This window comes from Molossus molossus, unplaced genomic scaffold (assembly GCF_014108415.1).
Source record: "Molossus molossus isolate mMolMol1 unplaced genomic scaffold, mMolMol1.p scaffold_m16_p_13, whole genome shotgun sequence".
NCBI lineage: Eukaryota > Metazoa > Chordata > Mammalia > Chiroptera > Molossidae > Molossus > Molossus molossus.
In genome coordinates this window covers 90587807-90609354 of record NW_023425348.1, presented here as the reverse complement: position 1 = coordinate 90609354, position 21548 = coordinate 90587807, and the positions used below count along the sequence as shown (strand labels likewise).

The following is a 21548-nucleotide window of genomic DNA, read 5'->3' as shown; positions in this document are numbered from 1 at the left end:
TTTTTGTCTCATGATGCCTCCTGGTGTCTCCACACAGGAGGTCAGTTACTCTTTAGGTTGGAAAGTTGCCCAGATCTCCTGGGCCTCCTGCTCCTTTTTGTCTCAGGAAGTGTCCCCTTAGCTTCACACAGAACTCCAGAGGCCACCCAGTAGCCTGGCGGGTCCTTGGGCCACTCTCTTGACCAGCTCTGGCCATGTCCGGTGGCCCACATCCATCACACAACACACACACGTGAGCAGGCATTCCAACACAGCTCTCTGACCTTTTCCATGGTCTCAAACACATTGTGGCCAATTATACACAACACAACATAAAAGTTACCGTTTTAGCCCCTGTAAGGATACAGTGTAGTGGCATTAAGTACATTCACAGTATTGTTGCAACCACCACTACCATCCATCTCCAGAATGTCCTCATTTTCCCCGAGCTGAAATTCTGTCCCCACTAAATATTGACTCCCCCTCCCCCCTCCCTCAGTCCCTGGCAGTGACCATTCTACTTTCTGTGACTACCCTAGGGACCTCAGATAAGTGGAACGATACAGCTTTGTCCTTTTGGGTCTGGCTTGTCATTCAGCGAATGTTTTCGAGGGTCCCGTGTTGCAGCATGTGGCAGCACGGCCTTCCTTTCCACAGCTGACTGACATTCCATCGCGTGTTGCATCTCACAGTCCGTTTGTCCATTCATCCATCGCTCAGTAAAAGCCGTGAAGCTCCTACGTGGCCCCAGATCTTTTCCTAAGATAACTGGTCTTTCCTTCCAAAGAACTCCTACAGCTCAGAAGCGCCGTGCCTGGCGTCCCTCCTGCTGGCCGCCAGCCTGTCCCACAGGCCGCAGGAGCCGGTCCGCCTGCCCAGCTTGTCTACCAGCCAGAGGGGCTCCGGGCCGGGTGGGGTGCATCGGCTCTGCTCCTCCCTTGCTGTGGTGTCTTGGGCAGGTCCCTCAGTTTCTCTAAGGCTTGTCTGCCATTTCAAAGTGGGATCATAAAGGACCCATTTCCAAGGGGTACTGTGGTACTTCAGTCATGTGATATATGTAAAGTGCTAAATGCCGGCATATATATTCTCACAAATGCTCAGTAAAAGTTAGTGGGGAAACCCTTTTAGATTCAAACCTTTCAGCCTCCTTAGGGTTCTGGGCCTCTAGTTCCTGGTTTAAGGGACTGGCGCAGGGATGATCTGTGAATGACTCAGCCCTTTGGGGGCGTGTCCCCCTCCTGTGCGTCCTCCAAAGACGGGCTCAGGTGCAGAGGGCGAAGTCTGGATCTCATACTGCAGCAGGGCAGGGGCTGGCTCATGTGAGCCCCTGAACTTGGGAGGACCTTTGTCAGGCGGTGTCTGAGCAGGAGAGTGAGGCTGAGCTTCGACCCAGGGCTGCTGCAGGGTGTGGGGTGGAGAGGCCCGAAGCGAGCCCAGCCGTCCTTCCTGGCCTGCGGCATCTCTCAGCCCTGCCTTCCCCACTGAGGCTCGCTGTCTTCGTTGATCCTAGGCTCCATCTCGGTGAACAGCCGCAGCACACCTTTCTTGGCCACCGGAGAGAGTGAGATTCTGGACCTGGAGAGCGAGCTGTACCTGGGCGGCCTCCCTGAGGGGGGGCGAGTGGAAATGCCCCTGCCGCCCGAGGTGTGGACAGCAGCGCTTCGGGCTGGCTACGTGGGCTGTGTGCGGGACCTCTTCATAGATGGGCGCAGCCGAGACCTCCGGGGCCTGGCCGAGGCGCAGGGGGCTGTGGGTGTCGCCCCCTTCTGCTCCCGGGAGACGCTGAAGCAGTGTTTATCTGCCCCCTGTCGAAATGGGGGCATCTGTCGAGAGGGCTGGAACCGCTTCGTCTGTGACTGCATCGGGACCGGCTTCCTGGGGCGGGTCTGTGAGAGAGGTGAGGCTAGCCTTCGTCCCGGGGGTCCCACTGCCTGTCCCCATGGCCCCTCCTCTCCAGGGTGCCTGCGCCACAGACCAGCCCTGGGCCTGTCCTCCTGGTAATGATTCTCTCCATCTTCTCTCTCCCTCCACTGGCCTTTGCCTGCCCCCTGCTCCCCTCTTTCCCCACTCCTGGGGCAGAGGCCACGGTCCTGAGCTACGATGGCTCCATGTACATGAAGATCATGCTGCCGAATGCCATGCACACGGAGGCAGAGGACGTGTCTCTGCGCTTCATGTCCCAGCGGGCCTATGGGCTCATGATGGCCACCACCTCCAGGGAGTCAGCCGACACCCTGCGCCTTGAGCTGGACGGGGGCCAGATGAAGCTCACTGTCAACCTCGGTAACCACCCCACCCTGTGCTTGTGGCCCCTTCCCTGGCCTTGCCTCTGACCCCCCCCCCCCTCTGTCTGGAGAAGCTGGTGGAGGCACCGCGAGGGTTTGGAGGCAGGGAGGTCGGAGCACTGAGAGCAGCCGGTGAACATGCGCAGTGTAGGTGATGCTCCGCCCTCAGCGGCACTGAGGGGGTACCCCAAGTGTGTGTGAGGTGTGACAGCGCCCCCCGGTGCTCATGGGGGTCTTGGCGGCGTCCGTCCTGCGCGTGCACAGAACGACCTCGTTCTTGGTCATCGCCTCATCCCCGTGGTCGTTCATCGGGGAGGCACCCTGGTGCTAAGCCCCGCCCGCCGCGCAGGCGCAGAGCCAGGGCCCGCCCCGGGGCCGCCACCCCTGCTCTCGGACGGGCTGCCTCGGGACATCGCATCTTCTCGTGTCCGCTCACACGCGAGTCCCGGAGCTGCCCTGCGATGACACCAGGCCACCAGACAGGTGTTGTGACCCCTGTTTCATAGACGGTAAAATTCATACATTGCCTTATCCAACGTCACAAAGCTAGTGGGGGTGGGAAAAGGGGGCGCAGCCCAGACTCAAATTCAGGTCATGTGCTTAAAGCCCAGAGCTTCCCTCACGGCCTCTAACAGAGCTGGGGGAGGGGCGCCAGGGGTCCTGCCCCTGCCCAGAGCAGGCCACAGCCCACTGCACCTGGCAGTCCTCCGGGCGCCACTCGAGCGGACCCTGCGGCCTGTTGGGCCAAAAACAAAACGGCACTCACTCATTCAGCTAATATTCCTTGGACCTTTATACGTGCCAGGTTATTCCCAGCCTGGGACTACAGTAGTCGCTGAGACAAGGTCCCCACCACCACGGAGCCTTCAGCCAGTGGTCCCACGCTGCCAGGCCGGCCACACCTGTCCTTCCAGATGAGCCTCTCTGAGCGCAGACATGTGTAGCACCCAACGGCCTGCCACGCAGGAAGGTTCAGGCCACTGGGGTCACCTGTGTCCTGGGCCTTGAGGAGAAGTAGGGCCCTTCCGAGCGGATTAGAATTCTCAGCTGGAGACCACGCAGAGCTCTGAGCTGTTGAATATTTATCTGGAGTCTCGCTGGTCTCCAGGGCATTTGTGGGAGAGACTGTGGCCTTTGGAGGGCCCACTACCTTGTTTTTAAATGTATACACCTGGCCTTTGGACTCCTAGGACAAAGACTGGCAGAGTGAGGTGGGAGCTGGAGGCGGAGAAGTGTGCAGGTGGCCAGGGCCCCATGGTTTTAGGGTTCCCTGAAGCTCTGCGTCTAACCGTGATCACAGCCCTAGTGGGTGGTGGGCAGCAGTGCTGCCGGGGAAAGCGGGATGGGAACCCCCTTTTGGCCAACGCTCTAGGGGTCTGTACAATACCCCCAGGAACCCCTGCGATGGTCACAGGAGGAAGGCACCAGCCGGGACCCCATGATGGCCCTGTGCTCAGACTGCCCAGGTCTACATACCCAGCGTGAGATCCCCCTCGCCCTGGGAAGTGTGTGATCTCTGTGCGGCTATGCACACGGCTCTGTGTGCACGGTGGGGACGCAGCAGGGAAACTCGGGCTTCTACTTGCAGAAAAGGCAGATGCTTCTTCCTCATTTGGGCTGTCTTAGGCTCCCCGAGAAGAAGCTCGGTTCCTTTAGATTAGATGGGAAATGGCGCCCTTGGCTGGAAATCGGACTCTGGTGGGCCGTCGGGCCCTCTCACTCTTAGGAGCTGGTCTCTCCTTCTCCCGGGCAGGCCCTTCTATCTGTGCCACATGAGTACTTAGACGTTAGCAAGCAAGGTGCCCCTCAGGCTGACAGCCAGCAGGACAGTCCTCCTACCAGCCTCTCCCCCTTGGCTGTGCCTGGCCCCATCCACGGAGATGCCGCCTCCAGCATGGCTCATGACAAGCTGTGACCAAATGCTTGTGTCCACAAACACCGAGCGATGCGTGCACAGGGAGGCGTGTGGCCGCTGTGTGGTCACACAGACTCACAGCCTGTCCACACCCAGCCCCCGGCCTTGGGCTGTGGTGGGAAATGCTCTGGGCCGGGGGCCAGATCTGGGTTCTAGCCCTGGGCTCCTTGACTGCTGGGTAGGTCATTTCCTCTTTGAGCCTGTTTTCTTCTCTGTAAAGTGGGGATGCCTACTCTCTGTGATGGTTTTGAGGCTCAGGAATAATGGGAGTGAAGACATTACAGAGGTAAGACAAGCCTTGAAGGAAAGTCGTACTGGGATAGGGAAGTAAGCTTAGAGCCAGGCTGGGGCTTGCTTCCTTCCACACGACATGACCCCACCTCAGGATCCCCACTGTGATCCCCGTCCTGCTTGCTCCGCAGGGCCTGCAGGACCTCAGACAGGCAACACCACTGGGGCCCCCAGTCCTGGGCTGGACTTGCCTCTGGGGAATGGAGAGAAGCCTCACGGGACCCGCTCTCCGGCCTCGTGGTGCAGCCTGCAGGCGGGGAAGCCAGCCTTATGCAGGCAGCGGGCCGGCTCATCAGGGGCCCAGTGGGATGGCCCAGACTTGGTGCTGGGTCCTGAAGAGGGAGCTGTCTGCCAGTGGCCACTGGGATGGCTAGGAGGAGGCAGGAGCCTGTCTCCGGAGACAACGGGGTTTGCTAGGCCGGGGAGCACCAAAGAGGCCCTAAGGCTACTGCTGCCTCCTTCCAGGCAGAGGATGCCAGAGAAACGGATTGTGTCTCCTGCCCTGTCCCCCAGCCTCCGGCACGTCTGCAGACACTGAGAGTTCCCGGAGCTCTGCTGTCTGCGGCCCTGAGCAGAATGGTCACTCTGTCCCCAGAGGACCGTAGAGTCCTCTGGATTCCTCACCCTGTTCCAGGGTGACCAGTGTTCTTGGGTTTCTTCTGCCTTGGGTATGGCCTCCGGGGCCAGTACCCAGCCTGGCGTCCTGTCCCTCCTCACCTGCCTGGCCTTGCCCTCCACCAGGTGTGGCCATGCAGTCCCAGCTGTCAATGAGACAACAGGAAGAACTGGAGGGACCCTTAGAAGTCACCTCCTTCAGCCTGTCCCCGTGTGTGCACTGCCTGTGTCCCCCTCCCCCGACAGGAGGCTCTCCACCTGTGCTCAGACGCCGTCACGTCAGGAGACCTCATCTCAGAGACGGCCATTCTAGTCACTGGGTCACTCTTCCTAGGTGGCAGCCTCCCCTTCTGGAATCCCCTCTGTGGGCCTAGCTCTGCCCGCTAGAACTGCACGGAGCAGGTCCAACTCTTGTTCACGCTGTAGGCCAGGCTAAGTACACATGCGTCCCAAAGCCCTCTCATCTCTGGGGCTGTGGGGGGCACCTTGTCCCACCTGGTGGGCATCTGGGGCGACGGCTCTGAGTGCGGGTGCCCCAGGAGTGCACACGGCCTCTGCGATCTCACTTGGGGGACGAGACTGGCCAGTGGGCTCCCGAGGCTCCTTGAATAGAAGCCTTCCCCCCACTGCGCCCCTCCAATCTGTAGGGCTGGGGGTGGCAGGGGTCAGATGGGGCCCGTGAAGTCCGGGTTCTTTCCCTGAGTTCCTTTCCGTGCAGATGACTTCTTCCCGCCTGTCCCATCACACATTCGTGTCCTCACCCTGGTCACTATGTCCAGCCAGGGCCTTGGGGCGCCTGCTCAGACCAGTCGCTCTGTCCGTTCCCCGAACTTGGGGTGACAGTTATGTACTAGTCAACAGGTTACTACTAAGGCTTCCTGAGCCGTGCTCTGGCGGGTGGGTGCGCTGGGGGGCTGTTTCCTCCGGGGTGGGGCTGGCTCCCTCCTGGGGTGCCCATCTTCAATGGGTGTGCTCTCCTCAAACCCTGGAGTGGGGCCCCTGAGGGTGTGGTCACTGCAGAGGGTGGGCCTGGAGCTGACACCTCTTCTCTGGACAGATGGACCCCTTCCCTGGTGCTCCCCTGCTGGAGGGGGGACTGAGGTCCTCCCCGGGCCTTTTCCCCACCGGAGTCTGCCTGCCCTTCCAGCCCTTTTTTCTTTTTTGGACCCTTCATTGGTGAAGACTCTGCTGGCCCTGAGAGAGCCCCCGTGACCTGACTCCAGGCCTGGTACCCCCCCTCCCCTCAACGCCTCCCCCAACCTTCTCTTTCCCTCTGCTCCCCCTTTTCTTCCTCTTTTCTCTCTGCTCCCTCTCTGCCTCCTTCCTCTTTCTGGGATTCTGACTTCCCCCTGTCTGCCCCTTGGCCTCTGCCTCCTCTGCCCTCCCTCGGTGCCAGGCTGTGGCTCAGGGTCCCGGCTGCTCCCCCCACTCTTCTGCTGCGGTTGACAATGCGTGTGGAGCTCAGCTGTACTGCCCAAGGGGCCCATACCTCCCAGAGCCACAGGGGAATCTGTTTACCTCTACTGCAGGAACCTTCGGGGCCAGGGGGGGCCAGGCGCCCCCACACCCCTTTGCTTCCTAGTCCGCGGGGTTCTGAGCAGGGCCTGTTCTGGCAGGAGCCATAGGATGTCAGGACCCTGCTATTCACTGAGGACTGGGAACGGCCCCTCTGAAAGGCAAGGGTCAGCCCAGCTCAGGATCCTCTTGTTCAAGCCCCTCAGCTCACAGGAAAGAAGCTGAGGCTCAGAGAGGTCAGCCCAGCCACATGATGAGATTCAGACCCAGCTTTTCTGCCTCCTGGTGCAGGACTCTCTGCAGCTCCTGGTGCAGGGTCTGGAGGGATGCACACGTTCAGGGCCCTACGCCCCAACTTCACAGGGCCCTAGTGCTCTGTGTCCTCTGCAAGGCTGGCTAACTGGCACATTGTGGGCAATGTGTCCCACCAAGGGGATGGCCAGAGACGCTGGGGCCCCAGGCTGCAGCTCCGAGTAGACCATTGGGGCACTCGGAGCCTGGAGCTGGAGGACAGCAACTCTGGGGACAGGGGCAGGGGCAGGGGCAGGAGACTGCTTATGGTGCCTGCTTGTCCCTGACTTGCTCCATCCTCAGAAGTCATACTTTGGGGGCCTCAGAGTCCTCAACTATGAGGCTGTGGCTCCTCCTAGGAAAACAGATTAATACCAATTTCTCTTCAGGGTAAGGGACCCTGGGTCCCCAGTGACGGCCTGGCATCCTCCAGGTGAGGAAGGGCAGAAGGAAGGTTCCTGTAGGGGTGGTGCCAGCCCCCTGGGACTCTGGGAGGTATATGGCCATGGGAGGGGGCCCTGGGGCAGACCCCCTCCGTTTAGCTCAGAGCCCAGAGGGTATGGGGAGTGACGTGTCACGACCTGGGCTCTGAGCAGGGAGTCGTCCCAGAGCAGGGGATGCAGGGACTCTGGCCTGCCCCACGCATCTCCCTCCCAGAGATGAGGAGGCGTCGGGTTGGTCAAGCCCTTAGCCCCTCAATGATCCCCTGTACGCTGAGATTCCCAAGGTGCCCATCTCCCTCAGACAGGAGAGGCTTGGGTCCTTCTAAGAAGGGAGAAGCAAGACCTCTTCCTACCACCTGACTGCCCTGCCTCCCTGGGGAGGGTTGGAGCCCTCTTGGGGGCAGGAGGTACAGGGGTCCAACTGAGGAAGGGGAGAGGGCACCTGGGCACGCGTGGTCCCCGGAAAGTGGCCCCGGGGGAACCCCCGCCCGCAGACACCCCTCCCTGTGAAGGATGTAAAAAAAAAAAAACTTGTTCTGCCTTTTTGTCTCCCCTCCCCCTCTGCCCGCCCCATGGCCCCCCCAGACTGCCTGCGCGTCGGCTGCGCACCCAGTAAGTGGCTTCCCTCTTCTTCCGCAGAGCCCCGAGGGGCTTGGGATGCTGGACACTGGGGTCTGCGGAGGGGTGGTGGGGGGAGGAGAAGCCTTCATCACTGGCTTGTGTGGGGTTGGGCAGTGGGTGTGGGGAGGAGAGCTGGAGTGGGGTGGATGGGGGTAGTGTGGTTGTGGGGGACAGAATGGGCCAAATGAAGCCAAACCAGGGAGAGCTGGGGGGGGGGGGTCCGGGGTCAGCATGCTCACTGGGTTTGGGAAAAGGAAGGCCAGCAAACCTCATCACCTCAGGTCCTCAAGAGGGTGGGACAAAGTCTTGGTGGCTCCTGCTCCGGATGGCCTACCACCCTTTATGGGCGGAAGGCGCTGGAGAGAGGGCCTAGGATATTCCGCTGCATCTCCAGCGGCGGCCACAAGGGGGAGGGCGAGGCACGCCGGAAAGAAGATGCAGCTTGAGGTCAGCGGGGGCGAGCTTGATGGGGTTCCAAACAGCCCCGCACAGCTCCTGTGGGGTGGGGACCGCGTTCCTGCCCAATGCGGTGCTTGCAGAGGTGACAGCGAGGCTCAGCAGGGTTGAGGTGGACAGTGAGTGGACATTTCTGAGCAACCCAGTGTGCTGGGCTCAGTGCTGAGAGTGGCTCCCCACAGTGTGCCCTGAGGTCGTGCAGGGGAGCCCAGGAACATGGCAGGCGCAGAGGGACTGTGTGTGCTGAGTGTGTCTCTGTGTGTCTGGTACCTGTGTGCATATGCGTGGGGAGCACTGCTCCCTGCTGGCGTGAACTGGGGGGCCCAGGGGTGACCTGGGAGTGCAGCAAGGTCCAGCACCATTCCAAAGTGAATATTTTTGTTTTAGACTTGGAAGCAGATAATACCAGTCTTGAATAAATGGTCATAATTCCTAAAAACCACTCTCCTCTCTGGCCATGCTGAGTGAGCTGTGTGTGGTTGCATGGCAGGTGTGTGGAGTCAACCAGTGTGTGCAGAAGGTCACCCTGGTCCCTGTGTAGATGGGGAGCTGTGTGTCTGTGTGGAGGGTCCGCTGTTAGCAGTGACGCTGCAGGCGCATGGAGAGGCTCTGTATTTCTGAAAGTTTAGGACTATGCATGGAGGCTGGGAATTTAGCTGCTGGCTGCACACAGTGACGTAGAGGGTCCTTAGGAGACTGGGGAAGAGTCTGTCGGTTTTAAGAGTCTGTCAGTTTTAGGACGTGAGTGTCTGTGTGCAGGGCCTCGGGGCGCAGCTCTGCAGGCACGGTTCACATCATGCTCTTCCAGTGGCTCCCTTGGGTATTGTACAGAGTGGCAGGACTGAGTGTGTCTGGGTGTGTAAAAGGCTCTGCTCACGTGAGTGTGTACCTGTGTGCATGGGCATGTGGCACAGCCAAATATGTGCCGTAGGTGTGTGAACCTGTGAGCGCACGGCTGTGGGCGGTGAGGCTGCATGCCTGGGCTGTATATGTGGGCGTGTACAGGTGCCATGCTCACTCCCCCCTTGGTGCCGCAGGTAAAGGCCCTGAGACCCTCTTTGCGGGGCACAAGCTCAATGACAATGAGTGGCACACGGTGCGGGTGGTGCGGCGTGGCAAGAGCCTGCAGCTGTCTGTGGACAACGTGACTGTGGAGGGTAGGTGGTCTGGGGCCGGGGAGGTAGACACATGTCTAGTGACCTGTGCTTGGCCCCGTTCCGGGTGGCCACTGCCTAGGGCAGCATTCCATCAAGCCGCTGCTGGCAGTTCCCCTTCAGGGGTGGTATATTGTCGGGGGCCGGGACCCCAGGGGCCATTTCAGCTCCCTGCAGGCAGCATGTCCCTGGAAGCCTGTCCGCTCATGATTAATGAGTCCCCCAGCTTGTCCTGGCGCCAGCTGTCAGCACCCGCCTGAGGGTGTTTGCTGATGTCTCTCCCATGTGGCCCTTGTGTGGAGGAGAGGCTCCTGGGGACCCAAGGCCAACCTCAGGGATGATCCTGCAGACTGTGCCCCAAAGCCTCATCCCTGTCTCCTGTCCCAAGCAGGACAGATGGCGGGAGCCCATACACGGCTGGAGTTCTACAACATTGAGACAGGCATCATGACGGAGCGGCGGTTCATCTCTGTGGTGCCCTCCAACTTCATCGGGCACCTGAGCGGGCTGGTGTTCAACGGCCAGCCCTACATGGACCAGTGCAAGGACGGCGACATCACCTACTGCGAGCTCAATGCTCGCTTTGGCCTGCGTGCCATCGTGGCCGATCCTGTCACCTTCAAGAGTCGGAGCAGCTACCTGGCACTTGCCACACTTCAAGCCTACGCCTCCATGCACCTCTTCTTCCAGTTCAAGACCACCGCCCCCGACGGGCTTCTCCTGTTCAACTCGGGCAACGGCAATGACTTCATTGTCATCGAGCTGGTCAAGGGGTGAGGTGCTGCACACTGCGCCGCTGTGGAGGAAGCGGTCCCCTCTCCCTGCTGGCCAGACACGGCCCCTCAGCCACAGCTGAGATGCCTAACCCCCCAAACCGCAGGTCAAGATTCAGGTTCCCAGCCACCAGCCAAGATGGCGAAGCAGCACCCCCTTCTTCTGCTCTGGTGACTCCCCAGTTACTTCCTTGCCAAGGGTTTTCCAGTTATATCTGTTCTCTATTCACTGTCCTGGCCCGGGCCCTCCAGCGCTCTCTACAGGCCATGTCCCTGTGGCCTGTCTTGTTTGAGAGGACCCCACCCTAGAGCAGCTCTGTCCCTGACCCCAGGGGACCCCGCTGCCCCCACAAACCTCTGTGGCCCTCCCTCTCCACCTTCTCCCCAAGATCAGAGTCCTCGTGCCCTTGGTTTGGGTCTCTCCATTAGGGGGGTCCCCACTCTACCCCTTCCTCCTGCAGCACTAGGACCCCTGCAGGGTACAGTTCCTCTTCCCAGCACTGCCTTCACCTTGACCCAGTGTCTCCTCCCTACTGTGGGGCAGGTACATCCACTACGTGTTTGACCTGGGGAACGGCCCGTCCTTGATGAAGGGGAACTCGGACAAGCCAGTCAATGACAACCAGTGGCACAACGTGGTGGTGTCCAGGGACCCGGGCAACGTGCACACGCTCAAGATCGACTCCCGCACTGTCACGCAGCACTCCAACGGCGCCCGCAACCTCGACCTCAAAGGTGGGGCCCAGGGCCTCTGGAGGAGGCCTGGCCCTAGACAACATACCCCCTTGGCCCCACAGGGCACCCTGGCCTGGGTGTTCTTCCACTAGCGTGATTCTCCCTCCTCCCCTGCCCATGGCTCCCACCTCTTCCCTAGTCTCCAGTGTCCAGCCCGACAGCTTCCTGCCCAGGGTCTGCTCACCCTCCTGTGAGGCTGCCCTCCCCGCACTGCCAGCCTGGTCACAGGGTGTCTCACGGGGAGCTCAGTGGCCTTACTGTAAAGCTAAGAGCAGGTAGCCCAGGCCTTCCAGAGACCACTTGGTCCTCCGAGGTTGAGAAGCCTGCCTTGGATGAGGGGCTGGAGAGAGAACAGATGCCTCTTCTGGTGGGCGGGGGTTGGGGCGTGCCGAGGGGAGGGGGAGGAGCTGGGTCCCTGTGTGCTGCCCTGCATAGACTTTGGGCCTGAGCTGGGCCAGCTCTGGAGTCTTTTTTGGACCCAGGCTTCCCTGGTGGGCTCAGCATTACACCAAGGCCCCACATTCCCTAGGGCCTCTGCCGTGGCTACTAAGCCGGCATCACCTGCCCCTGAATGGGTAGTTCAGAGAGCCGGGCAGAGGAGGAGGAGCCTAGAGACTGGGGTGTTGAAACAGGAGTGAGGATGCTGCCTGGGGCTATTGCAGGGCCCGGTGGGGCAACACTGGTGACTTCTGTCACACGCCCAAAGCAGCCCTCAGTTCCATAGGGACCCCTGGGTGTCAGTGTGACTCAGACTGTCCGAGCTTGAGGAGGATCCTCAGAGAGCATTGATATCATCCCCGTCTTGGAGAGGTGGAAACAGAAGCTTCTCGAAGCTTGATGGCTCACCTGAAGTCACCAAGTGAGCAGGCAGCTGAGCGGGAACCGGAAGCTTGGTCAGACCTCGGGCCAGGTCCTGTGGCATGGCGCTGCCAATTCTCCCTGCTCCCAGAAGGGGGCGATGTGTCACAGAGAACGCACCGTGGTAGCAACCCTGAGGTGCTCTGGGCCTGCCTGCTGTGGCACTGAGCCCGTGGCCAGAGAATCAGGGTCGGCCCGTGTCTTGCTGAAGCTCTGCTTTGAGCCACCCACAGCTTCCAGGGAGTTAGGTTCCATGTGGCCAGGCAGTGATGTGGGGATCAGCTGTTCCTGAGGAGAACTTCCCAGTGTCACCCACAGTTTCCAGGCCATGCTGTAGCTGTTGGGGGAATGAAGCTGGGCTTAGAACCCCCAGGAGAGAACTCAGAGTGGGGAGCGGCTGGAAGAGGCCTGCAGAGTTCTGGGAATGGGAGACTTCGGAAGGGGGAGCCGGGGGTGGAAGGGGTTGGGGCTACACATCTCTGAAAGGCCCTGATTACAGGCGGAACTGAAATCAGATGTGTGGGAGAGAGCATGGAGCGGTTTCCTCCAGCTGCTCCCTCTTCTCCCCCACCGCACTCCCTGCATCTGGACTTCTCTGGGAGAGGAGCCGACAGATGGCGAAGTGGAGAAAAGAAGGAAGATGGGGGTGGGATATGCCGGGCACGGGATCTCTGTAAGGAGACAGAGTCTGGGATGGGACACTGCGTGGCCAGGAGGACTGACACCTGGAGGCGAAGTCCTGGGAGGGGAATGGGGACGGAGATGCCTAGATTTTGACCCCGCTCCCTTTGCAGGGGAGTTGTACATTGGTGGTCTGAGCAAGAATATGTTCAGCAACCTGCCCAAGCTGGTGGCCTCCCGGGATGGCTTTCAGGGCTGCCTGGCCTCAGTGGACCTCAATGGGCGCCTCCCAGACCTCATCGCGGATGCCCTGCATCGCATCGGGCAGGTGGAGAGGGGCTGTGACGGTGAGTGGAGGTTGGGGGACTTAGGTGTGACCCTGCAGGTCCAGAGGGCCAGTTGCACAGGAAGACCAGGGCAGCAGAGTGGCCTGGCTTCTCAGGCCTTGCACACTCCTGCCCCAGCTCAGTACAGGGAGTGAAAGGTCACTTGCTCTCCCTGTTGCCTCCCACCCTGGCCACTTATCACAGTTCAGGACCAAGCCTGGCACAGTTCAAGGCCCCCCCTTCCCGCCCCCATCCCCTCATCAGTACTTGGCCCTTTTGGCCTGGCAGGACCTCTCGGCCGGCCCACACCTCCTGGGCAGGGCGGGGGCTTGGCTGAGCAGGGTGTGTTCCTTCCTGCTTCTTCTTCCAGGCCCCAGCACCACCTGCACCGAGGAGTCTTGTGCCAACCAGGGCGTCTGCTTGCAGCAGTGGGATGGCTTCACCTGTGACTGCACCATGACTTCCTACGGAGGCCCTGTCTGCAATGACCGTGAGTGCCCTGGGTTGGGAGTACTAGGCGGAGCTCCTGGCCCACCCCTAGCCTTGGGGACTGCTGGGAGGAGGGAGGGTCTCCGAGAAAGCTTGTTTCCTTCCTGTCCCTTCTGTCATGAGGGCCCAGGGGGAGCTGCTGGCTGCTGTCCCTCCCAGTCTTTCCCTCAGGCCTGCAGGACCACCTGCTGCCTGAATTTCTGGGTGCCTCGCTGACAGACGAACTCTTCTTCCTCCTGAGCTGGCGGGACGCTGCTCCTTCACCCATAACCAAAGGTGTCAGCCTCCGCGCTCTCCCATGCGATTGTGGCCATGGTCTTACCTGTGTGTGTGTAGCTCACACACACACACACTGTTGCCCAGGGCGGGGGCCTGGGGTCAGCCTGCATCCCTTTCCTCTGGTGCCCTCAGAATTATGCAGTGGAAGCCTGTTATGTCCTGTCCATAGGATGCCCATAGGGCAGGCTCAGGAGAGCCCCAGGGGGCCAGGCCTCGGATAGCTGGCTTCTCTGGACATCGGCCATGCAGGTCTCTCTCCCCACCAAGATCCCAGCTGCAGGTTGTCCCTTGGAGCACAAGGACACTCCCTAGTGTCCTTACCTGCTTCTTCTACGCCCTGGTTGGGGATCTGCCCACGTGCATATTGTTTGACCCCCGCCCAGGGCGGCTCCCACAGCAGTGTCCAGTCCCTAGTGGTGGGCGGCCAGCAGCTGGGAGGACAGCTAGGGCAGGAAGGGGAGAGAGGTGTCCTCCTACTTGAAGGGGGTTTGGAGTTTCCCTCTGATGATCAGGCTGGGGCAGTGCCTGGGGGAAGTGCTGCTCGGGCATCACTTCAGTGGTCATTCCTGGGGCAGCCCTGCTGAGAGACCAGGGCCATGACCACTCAGCTGCCTGGGAACACACACACGCACGCACGCACGCACGCACGCACAGGGCTTCTCCGCTTTACCAACATGGAAACTGAGGTCTGTGGGTTGAGTGGGTTTCTGGAGGAAGTTAATGGTGGGCCTGGGCTAAGACCGAAGGCACACCTCGGGGCCTCGGACATGAGGGCGGAGTCCTACGTCTCCTACGGAATCTGGTTCAGAACTGCTCTTGTGTGGGTCATGGTTCTCCTTCTCCCTTGGAAAAATGTCCGGCCCGTCGCCCTCGGCACTTTCCTGGGGCTCTCAGGCAGGGCCTTTCCTTGGGAACCTCCACATTCTTGCCCTGCCCCCCAGGATTCCCCTCGTCTGACCTGCTGTCTGTGTACTTTCCAAAGCCCTGGCCCAGCCCGGCTGCGGCGGCAGGGAGGTGAAGACGGGCCGGCAGGGCCCTTCCTCTACAGTTCATTCTGCTGTGCAGACCCGAAGGGGGTGACTTTGCTGCTGACAGTAACAATCCCATGGATTGTCGTTCTGGAGCTTGCGAAGCCCTTACAATCGGTTCCCCAGAGAAGGCAGTAGGCTAGAGACCACCGTCCTGTTTAACAGATGAGGACACTGAGACCAGAGAGGCAGGTCCTTGCCCTCAGGGTGCGGGGGGAAGGGGCCCCGCTGGAGCCTGGGTGCTCCTGATTGTTACTCTCTGCAGCTCATTTGATCCTGGGGTGAGGGTGCTGCCAATGGTGGGCCTTGCTTGCTCGGGGTGCCAGGGACCAGGATGAAGAAGCACTGCTGCCCATTGTCACGGCTATACTCCCACAGGGCAGAACTTTCTGGAAGGGGGCAGAGAGACGGGTGGAGGTTTACAGTCACATCATCTTTCAGCAGAGGTGGGGAGAGGTTGAGACTTCTGGTTCTGGGCAGGTGGGAGGCGGGCAGAGCTGGGGCTGGGGCGTGTCACCACACCGGAGCACTGGTCTGCAGTCTGGCGGCAGAGCTGTGGAAGCAAAGACAAGGTGGGTGCCATCTGGGAGCCCCCACTGCTGACCCTGGGGCCCCTCTGAGATCTCTGCCCCTGATGGACAGGGCAGGAATCTGGGAGTTGGGGACTCTGCCATGGCTTTTCAAGCCACAGCATCCCCCACCCCATCTTCTCTTGGGGTTGCGCCTCCTCCTGAATCGCGCCGCTTGGCACTATTTCACGTTCATGCTGTCTCTCTGGGGCTGGTCTTCCCGGGCCACTGAAGCCCAAGGTCAAGCAGGAAGCTGGCCGAGGCCAGTTCAGTTGTCCTGCCCTGGAGTGTGAAGGTCCTGGTGGCACCACGGGCACCAAAAGGCCCCTCATCAGAAGAGGGGGAGGTGGGTGGGATGGCCAGGGCGGGGAGCCTGAACCCTGTCCTCAGAGGGCTGGGCATGGGTATGGAGCTGTCCGGTGGGGGCAGTGAGGCCGGATGAAGGAGGTCCAACCTGCAGAACAGCATTTCTCCACTTGTGGCTCCGTTTCTCCACCTGTGACATGGGGACTAAACCGGGTGGGGGTGGTGAAGGGATCTCTGTGTCCCTTTAAGGCTCAGAGTCTGCTCTGGGAAGGTCGGTGAGAGATCAAAGGGAAAGAATCCATCTCTTCGATGAGAAAGTGGACAGAGAATGAAAAGAGAATATGAAATGGGAAGGAAGGAAGCTAAAAGGAGGGACACTTCCTGCCATGCAGCTGAAACCTCAGGGCCGAGGTTCGGGACCAAGGTGCTGCCCTCGGGCCTGCCTGCTGATCTGCCTTTCAGAGTCTGTCTGGGCCTCCCCTGGGCGGTCAGTTCCTCACGGTCTCTGGCCCCTCTCTCATCTCTCCATTTGCTCTGTTCATCTCTGTAGCCTCTATTGATCTGTTGCACACCTCTGTCTCTCCCTTCTTTTTTACCCTCTGTCTCCCCCCTCACTGGCCAGTGCCACCCCCTCCGATTCTCCTCACTTCCCACTCACTGATATTGATTGGCCTCTAGGCGGTTTCCCTTCCTCTCCTCTCGCTACCGGCTCCATCCTCCTTCCCTCTGGGACCATAAATTTTCTGCCTGCTCAGAGCTGTGTCAGTCTATATTTCAGAGCCAGGGGCACCAGGATGGGATGGAGCGGGCAGGAGGACAAGGCTTCAGGGGCCCCAGCCCTGTTCCCCAGCCCACATTCAGTCTCTCCTTCCCCCTATGGCCACACACCACCTCAGTCCCTCCTCCTGGGTGCCTCTGAGGACCCCTTTTTTCACTTCTGAAGCACCGGAGTCAAAGGGGCCCTAGCATCTAGCAAGGGTGGGGACGGGGCAGGAGCTGAAGAAGGCTGTCCTGGGTCCTGACAGCACCTAGGAGCGGGGCGCAGCATGTGTGTGTGGGGGCTACTGGGATAGTTTTTGCTCCGAAAAGGAATTCAGAATCAGTAAGCAGGAGCCAACCCTCTCTCCCCCCAGTCTCCTTCCCCTTTCTCACATCACCCTCTTTTGCCCCTTCTTCACTACTTCTCGGTCTACTACACCAGTCCTTTGATTCCTCCTAGGTCGTCTCCACCTCTTTTGCCCTCTTCCCACTTTTCTTCCCCTCCCCCCTCCCCGCCCTAGCAGAGCATCCTGTGGGCAGAACCCAGGTTGATGTGGGTGTGGAGGTGGCATCCAGATGGAGGGAAGGGAGCCTCCCTGCATTTACCTCTTGGGTTATGACAAGTGCTTCCCAGAGATCCCCTAAAGTCAGGGGTGAGGGCAGATCCTAGTGGAGGGGCATCTAGAGGGAGGAGAAGCGACTTACTCAGCTGGACATAACTGTCCCAGGAAGGGTTTGTCTCAAGTGGGTTACTCAGTGGACAAATGTCCTGGAAACCCCATGGAAGGAGAGGTTGAGGCGGGGGGAGGAGCAGGGGGAGTGGAGAGAAAGGGTTGGAGGAGTCCCGGAGGGGTGTGCAGGAGGTTGGGGGCATCCATTTTGGGAGGCGGGGAGGAGACTGTGTGATGTGTCTTACTGTTGAATAACTTTGAGGCTCTGGGTGCATTGTATGCATATGGGTGACCCTGTTTTGGGAGGGTGAGCTTGGGGCAGGTGTCTGTGTGTACTTGGTCATTCATTGCCTGTGATCAAACGTACGTGTGTGTGTATGCCTCTGTGAGCATATGCATACTCGGCTGAGTGTGAGTTCATGCACCAGACTCTATGACCACAATGCATGCATGTATGTGTCTGAGCCTGTGTGTGCATGCGCGCACACTGATGCCTGTATGGGCACGTGGGTGTCTCCATCCCCAAGCCCATCCACGTACTAGTGTACACACGTGTGTTCTGTGGGGTGCGTGCAGAGGTGGCCACATCACTGCGCACTGGACCAGTGAGCACTATTGGGGTTCGTCCAGGTGCGGGGGGAGGGGAGGAGGAGGAAGAGAGCCGCCTCTTTTGCTAGCCTCAGTCCTGTTCAATTATTCAGCAGGGCCCTTTCTTCGGAGGGGGCGGAAGGGGAGCGCGCTCCCGCGCGCGGGGGGAGGGGCGGGGCGCGCGCCGAGGAGAGGCGAGCGCGGAGCGGGCTAGCCAGGTGCTGCGCGCTGGAGCTGCCCAGCGCCGCCCGCAGACCCGGAGCCGCTCCTGTCCCTCCGCCCTCCCCCTCCCTCCCCGCGCTCCCCCTGCCCTCCCCTCTCCACTCCCTCCTCTCCTCCCTCTCCCTTCCAGCCTCTGCCTCTGCAGCAACACTCCGCTGCCTCCATCTCTCCGCCGGAATCTCGCAGGCTCGCGCCTTTCCTCTGCTCAGCCCCGCTCCCCTCCTCTCCTCTCCCCTCCCTTCATTCCATTCCCCCCTCACCCGGATTTGCTTCCCTTCCCCCTTCTCCCGCCCCCCTCCCCGGCCGCTCCCTCCTTTCCCCGGGCCTCCGTGGGGCGGCAGCGGCGGCAGCCGCGCGGCCGGCCCTGGTCTCCGTCGGGCTCCCTCCTCCAGTCCCCCTCCCTGGCTCGATTTTTCCGCAGGATTTCCCCCGCCGTCCCCTCCCTGCTTGGCCCCCGCGCCTTCCCTACCTCTCCACCCGGAACTATGCCCCCTCCCTCGGGCGCTCCCCCGGGTTTCTGACGGCCCTCTGCGCCGCCCCGACCCCCCCGGGATGCGGGGAGACCCTTAGCTTCTCGCGATGGACCCAGGCGTTCTGGACCTTGGCGTTGCCGCTCTGCAGACCCCGGATTCCCCGGTGGGATCCAGTTGATTTCGTTGGCCCCGGACGGAGGCTTGGGCTCTGGTTTTCCTTCTTTTCACCCCTACCCCCCTCCCGGGGCTCGGAGCCGGAGGGGGGCTTCGCGGGGCTGCGCAGCCCCGCGTCCCCGCCCCCGGCCATGGGGCTGTGAGGCGGCCGCCCCCGGGCCGAAATGCCCCCCGGGGGGAGTGGGCCGGGGGGGTGCCCGCGCCGCCCCCCCGCCCTGGCCGGGCCCCTGCCGCCACCGCCGCCGCCACCTCTGCTGCCGCTACTGCTGCTGTTGCTGCTGCTGGGGGCGGCCGAGGGGGCCCGGGTCTCCTCCAGCCTCAGCACCACCCACCACGTCCACCACTTCCACAGCAAGCACGGCACCGTGCCCATCGCCATCAACCGCATGCCCTTCCTCACCCGCGGCGGGCACGGTAAGTGGTGGGCTCTGCCGATGCCGATCGACCGGCTGGCCCCCGGCCTCCGGTGTGCGCGGCCCTGGCCCCACGGGCCGCACCCCAGCCTGTGCGCGCCAGGCCCAGCCCCTCTGCTTTGCGGCCCGCGCCCCCTCACCGCCCATCTCTGGCTCCCATCTTCTCAGCCCCACCCTCGCCTCTCGGTCACAACCCCCGCCCCATCTCTTTATCACCCCATCTGTCTTCACCGCTTTCATTCTTTGCCTCACCTTCACCTCCTTATCCTGAGCTCTGGTTTGTTATCACCTTCCTGCTTCTGTCCCCCATCACCTCCCTCTCTCTGTCCTTTCACCCTCTCTGTCCAGCTCCCTCCCCCAGTTTCTCCTCCTCACCACTTCCTCCATGTCTGTGCTTTATTTCTCCATCTGGCTCCCCTCCACCTCTGCCTCACCTCACCTTCCCGTTGCTGGTCTAGCATCTGTGTGCCCCGTTATCTTCTTATCCTTGTCCCCCCATAACCACCCTCCTACCTCTGTCCCATCTGTCATCTCCACCTCTGACATGTTTCATCTCTTCCTCTTTCTCCTCTTCATATGTCTGTTTCACCCCTGGCCCCAGCCACCTTCCCTTTCCCCATCACTGTCCTCCACCACCCCTCCCAAACAACCAACTCTCTCCACTTCTCATTCTCCCAGCCTCGGTCCCTTCGGCTCCATCTCTCCTCACCTCGCCCTGCCTCCACTGCCCAGCTGCAGCACCCCTCACCTCTAGCCCTGTTACTCGGGATTGACTTCCCCAACTCCTGTCTCCCCTTCCTCCCGCGTCCGCCCCCCATCACTCCCTGTGTCAGCCTGTCGCTGCCCACTGCTGTCACCTCATCTCAGCCTCAGGCTTCCATCTCAGAACCTGCATCCCTTTCCCTCTCAGACTCCATCATCTTCCACTTCTGACCACTTCATGCCTTTGACCCTAAGACTCTGTGCATGCCATCCCTCCCCGTCTCTGTACCTGCCACCTTCTGTCTGTCTCCTTCTCCAGGCCCCCGTCGCTGCACCCCATAATGTCCAATCTCAGCACTCCCCGTTACCTCCCATGTTTGTCCCTCTGCACATTTTCTTTCATTTCCGTGTCAGACTTGATCATGTTCCATTTCAGTCCCCTCTTCACATCTCAGAGCTCCTGTCATCTCCTACCCCAGAGACCACATCCCCTCCCACTTTAATGCACTCATCAGTCCCCTCTCTGTACACATCACCTCCCAGCTCTGGGCCTTGCCCTCACATTCCACAGGGCACCCCAGTACCTCCGTTTCCATACCTCTCTCACTTCCCGTCTCTGCGCCTCTTTTACCTCCCGCTTCAGCCCTCCATCACCTCCCATCTTTAGACTTTGTCACTTTTCATCTTTGGCCCCATCTCAGCCCTGCATCACTTCCTGTCCCTGTACTCTCATCACCTCTTACACGTGTCCTCATCACTTCCTGTCTCTGTACCCCCATCGCTGCCCATCTGGTGCCCTGACATCTTCACGCTCCCATCACCTTTTACCTTGACGTTCATCATCTCTCATCTCTCAGTGCCCTCGCTGCCTTTGGTTTCTGTACCGCCATCATTTCCCACTTCTCTTCATCTGTCATCTCTCATTTTTTATTCAACTCTGGTTCCTCCCTTATCTTCCAGGCCTGGGTCCTCTGCACTGCCCATCTAGGCCCAGAGCGGCCTCCCATTTCCGCCCTCAGCTCTGCCGCCCCATCATTGTTCCCCGTGGGTCCAGCCCTGCTTCCCAGTCTCTGCTCCCCCAGAGCACTTCCCATCTTGCCACCCCTTCTTTTCTGTTCTTTGCTTTTCTCCTCCTTCATCTTTATCTCATTTTGGTGCCTCTACTCTCTCTTCATCCAGTTCCCAGGAGTGGCCCCTTCCCACCCTCCTCCATTGCGTTCTTCTCTTCCCCAGCGTCGTCTTGTCTTGTCTCGTCTGTCCCAGCTAGGGTCCTCTCCACGTGGCACTGTCCCATCTCTTCCTTCTCTTCTTCCACTTTCCCACCCCACAGTTACCGTTTCTCCCCACGAGCTCTTGGTCTTCTTGCCTTCCTCCCTCCTCTTCATTGGCCCCCTGGCTCCCTGAGGCCCAGTGTTGCTCCCAAAGGAGCCCAGATAGGACATGGTCTTTCTGGGCACCAAGGAGAGGCACCAAGGGGTGAGATAGGAAAGCGGAGCCAGGGGGATAGGAGGAGAGCATTGTGGGTGAAGAGGAGAGCTGGTGAAAGGGGAAGGGAAAGGAGAGAGGCACTGGCCCAGGGAGATGAGCAGATTGGAAGGAGGGGCCTGGACGCTGGAGTCGGCGGTAAAGAGCTGGAAGAGGGAGAGAAAATGGAGGAAAGAGCACTGGGGGGTGGGAGGGGACCTATGGAACGTTGGTGTTGGGATTGCCTCAGAAATGGCCACCCCCTTGCTAGGCAGAGGAGAACAGCAACCCCGAGAGGTTAGGCGGCTGCCCAGGGCTGGAGGGCTCCCAGGACAGTGGTGGAAGGTGGGGGAGGCTGAGCAGAGGAGCCCGTGAAAGGTTAGGCAGGTAGGAGGAAGGAAGAGGGGCAGAGGACAGCTACAGGAGTAGGGAGGAGGCCACCTGTCATGGCTGAACCCTGCCTCGGCTCACCTTAGCCATGGGGGCTGGCAAAAGGACAGACTTCTCTTGGGGCCCCATGCTCGGCCAGAGGA

General features: G+C 60.5%; 1 protein-coding gene across 9 annotated transcripts in view; it reads left to right on the top strand.

The window, feature by feature from the left end:
• NRXN2 (neurexin 2) overlaps positions 1 to 21548 on the top strand; it is a 106903-nt gene that overhangs the window by 52930 nt on the left and 32425 nt on the right. For 8 of the 9 annotated variants that reach the window (XM_036258478.1, XM_036258474.1, XM_036258481.1 and 5 more), the window contains 8 exons: positions 1490 to 1876; positions 2059 to 2262; positions 7920 to 7946; positions 9449 to 9568; positions 9957 to 10338; positions 10883 to 11073; positions 12726 to 12899; positions 13249 to 13368. In XM_036258478.1, coding sequence (XP_036114371.1) covers positions 1490 to 1876; positions 2059 to 2262; positions 7920 to 7946; positions 9449 to 9568; positions 9957 to 10338; positions 10883 to 11073; positions 12726 to 12899; positions 13249 to 13368 — 1605 coding nt within the window. Of the gene's footprint in view, positions 1 to 1489; positions 1877 to 2058; positions 2263 to 7919; positions 7947 to 9448; positions 9569 to 9956; positions 10339 to 10882; positions 11074 to 12725; positions 12900 to 13248; positions 13369 to 18600; positions 18851 to 21548 lie in introns of those variants that run through there. The other variant, XM_036258480.1, reaches the window with a different exon arrangement.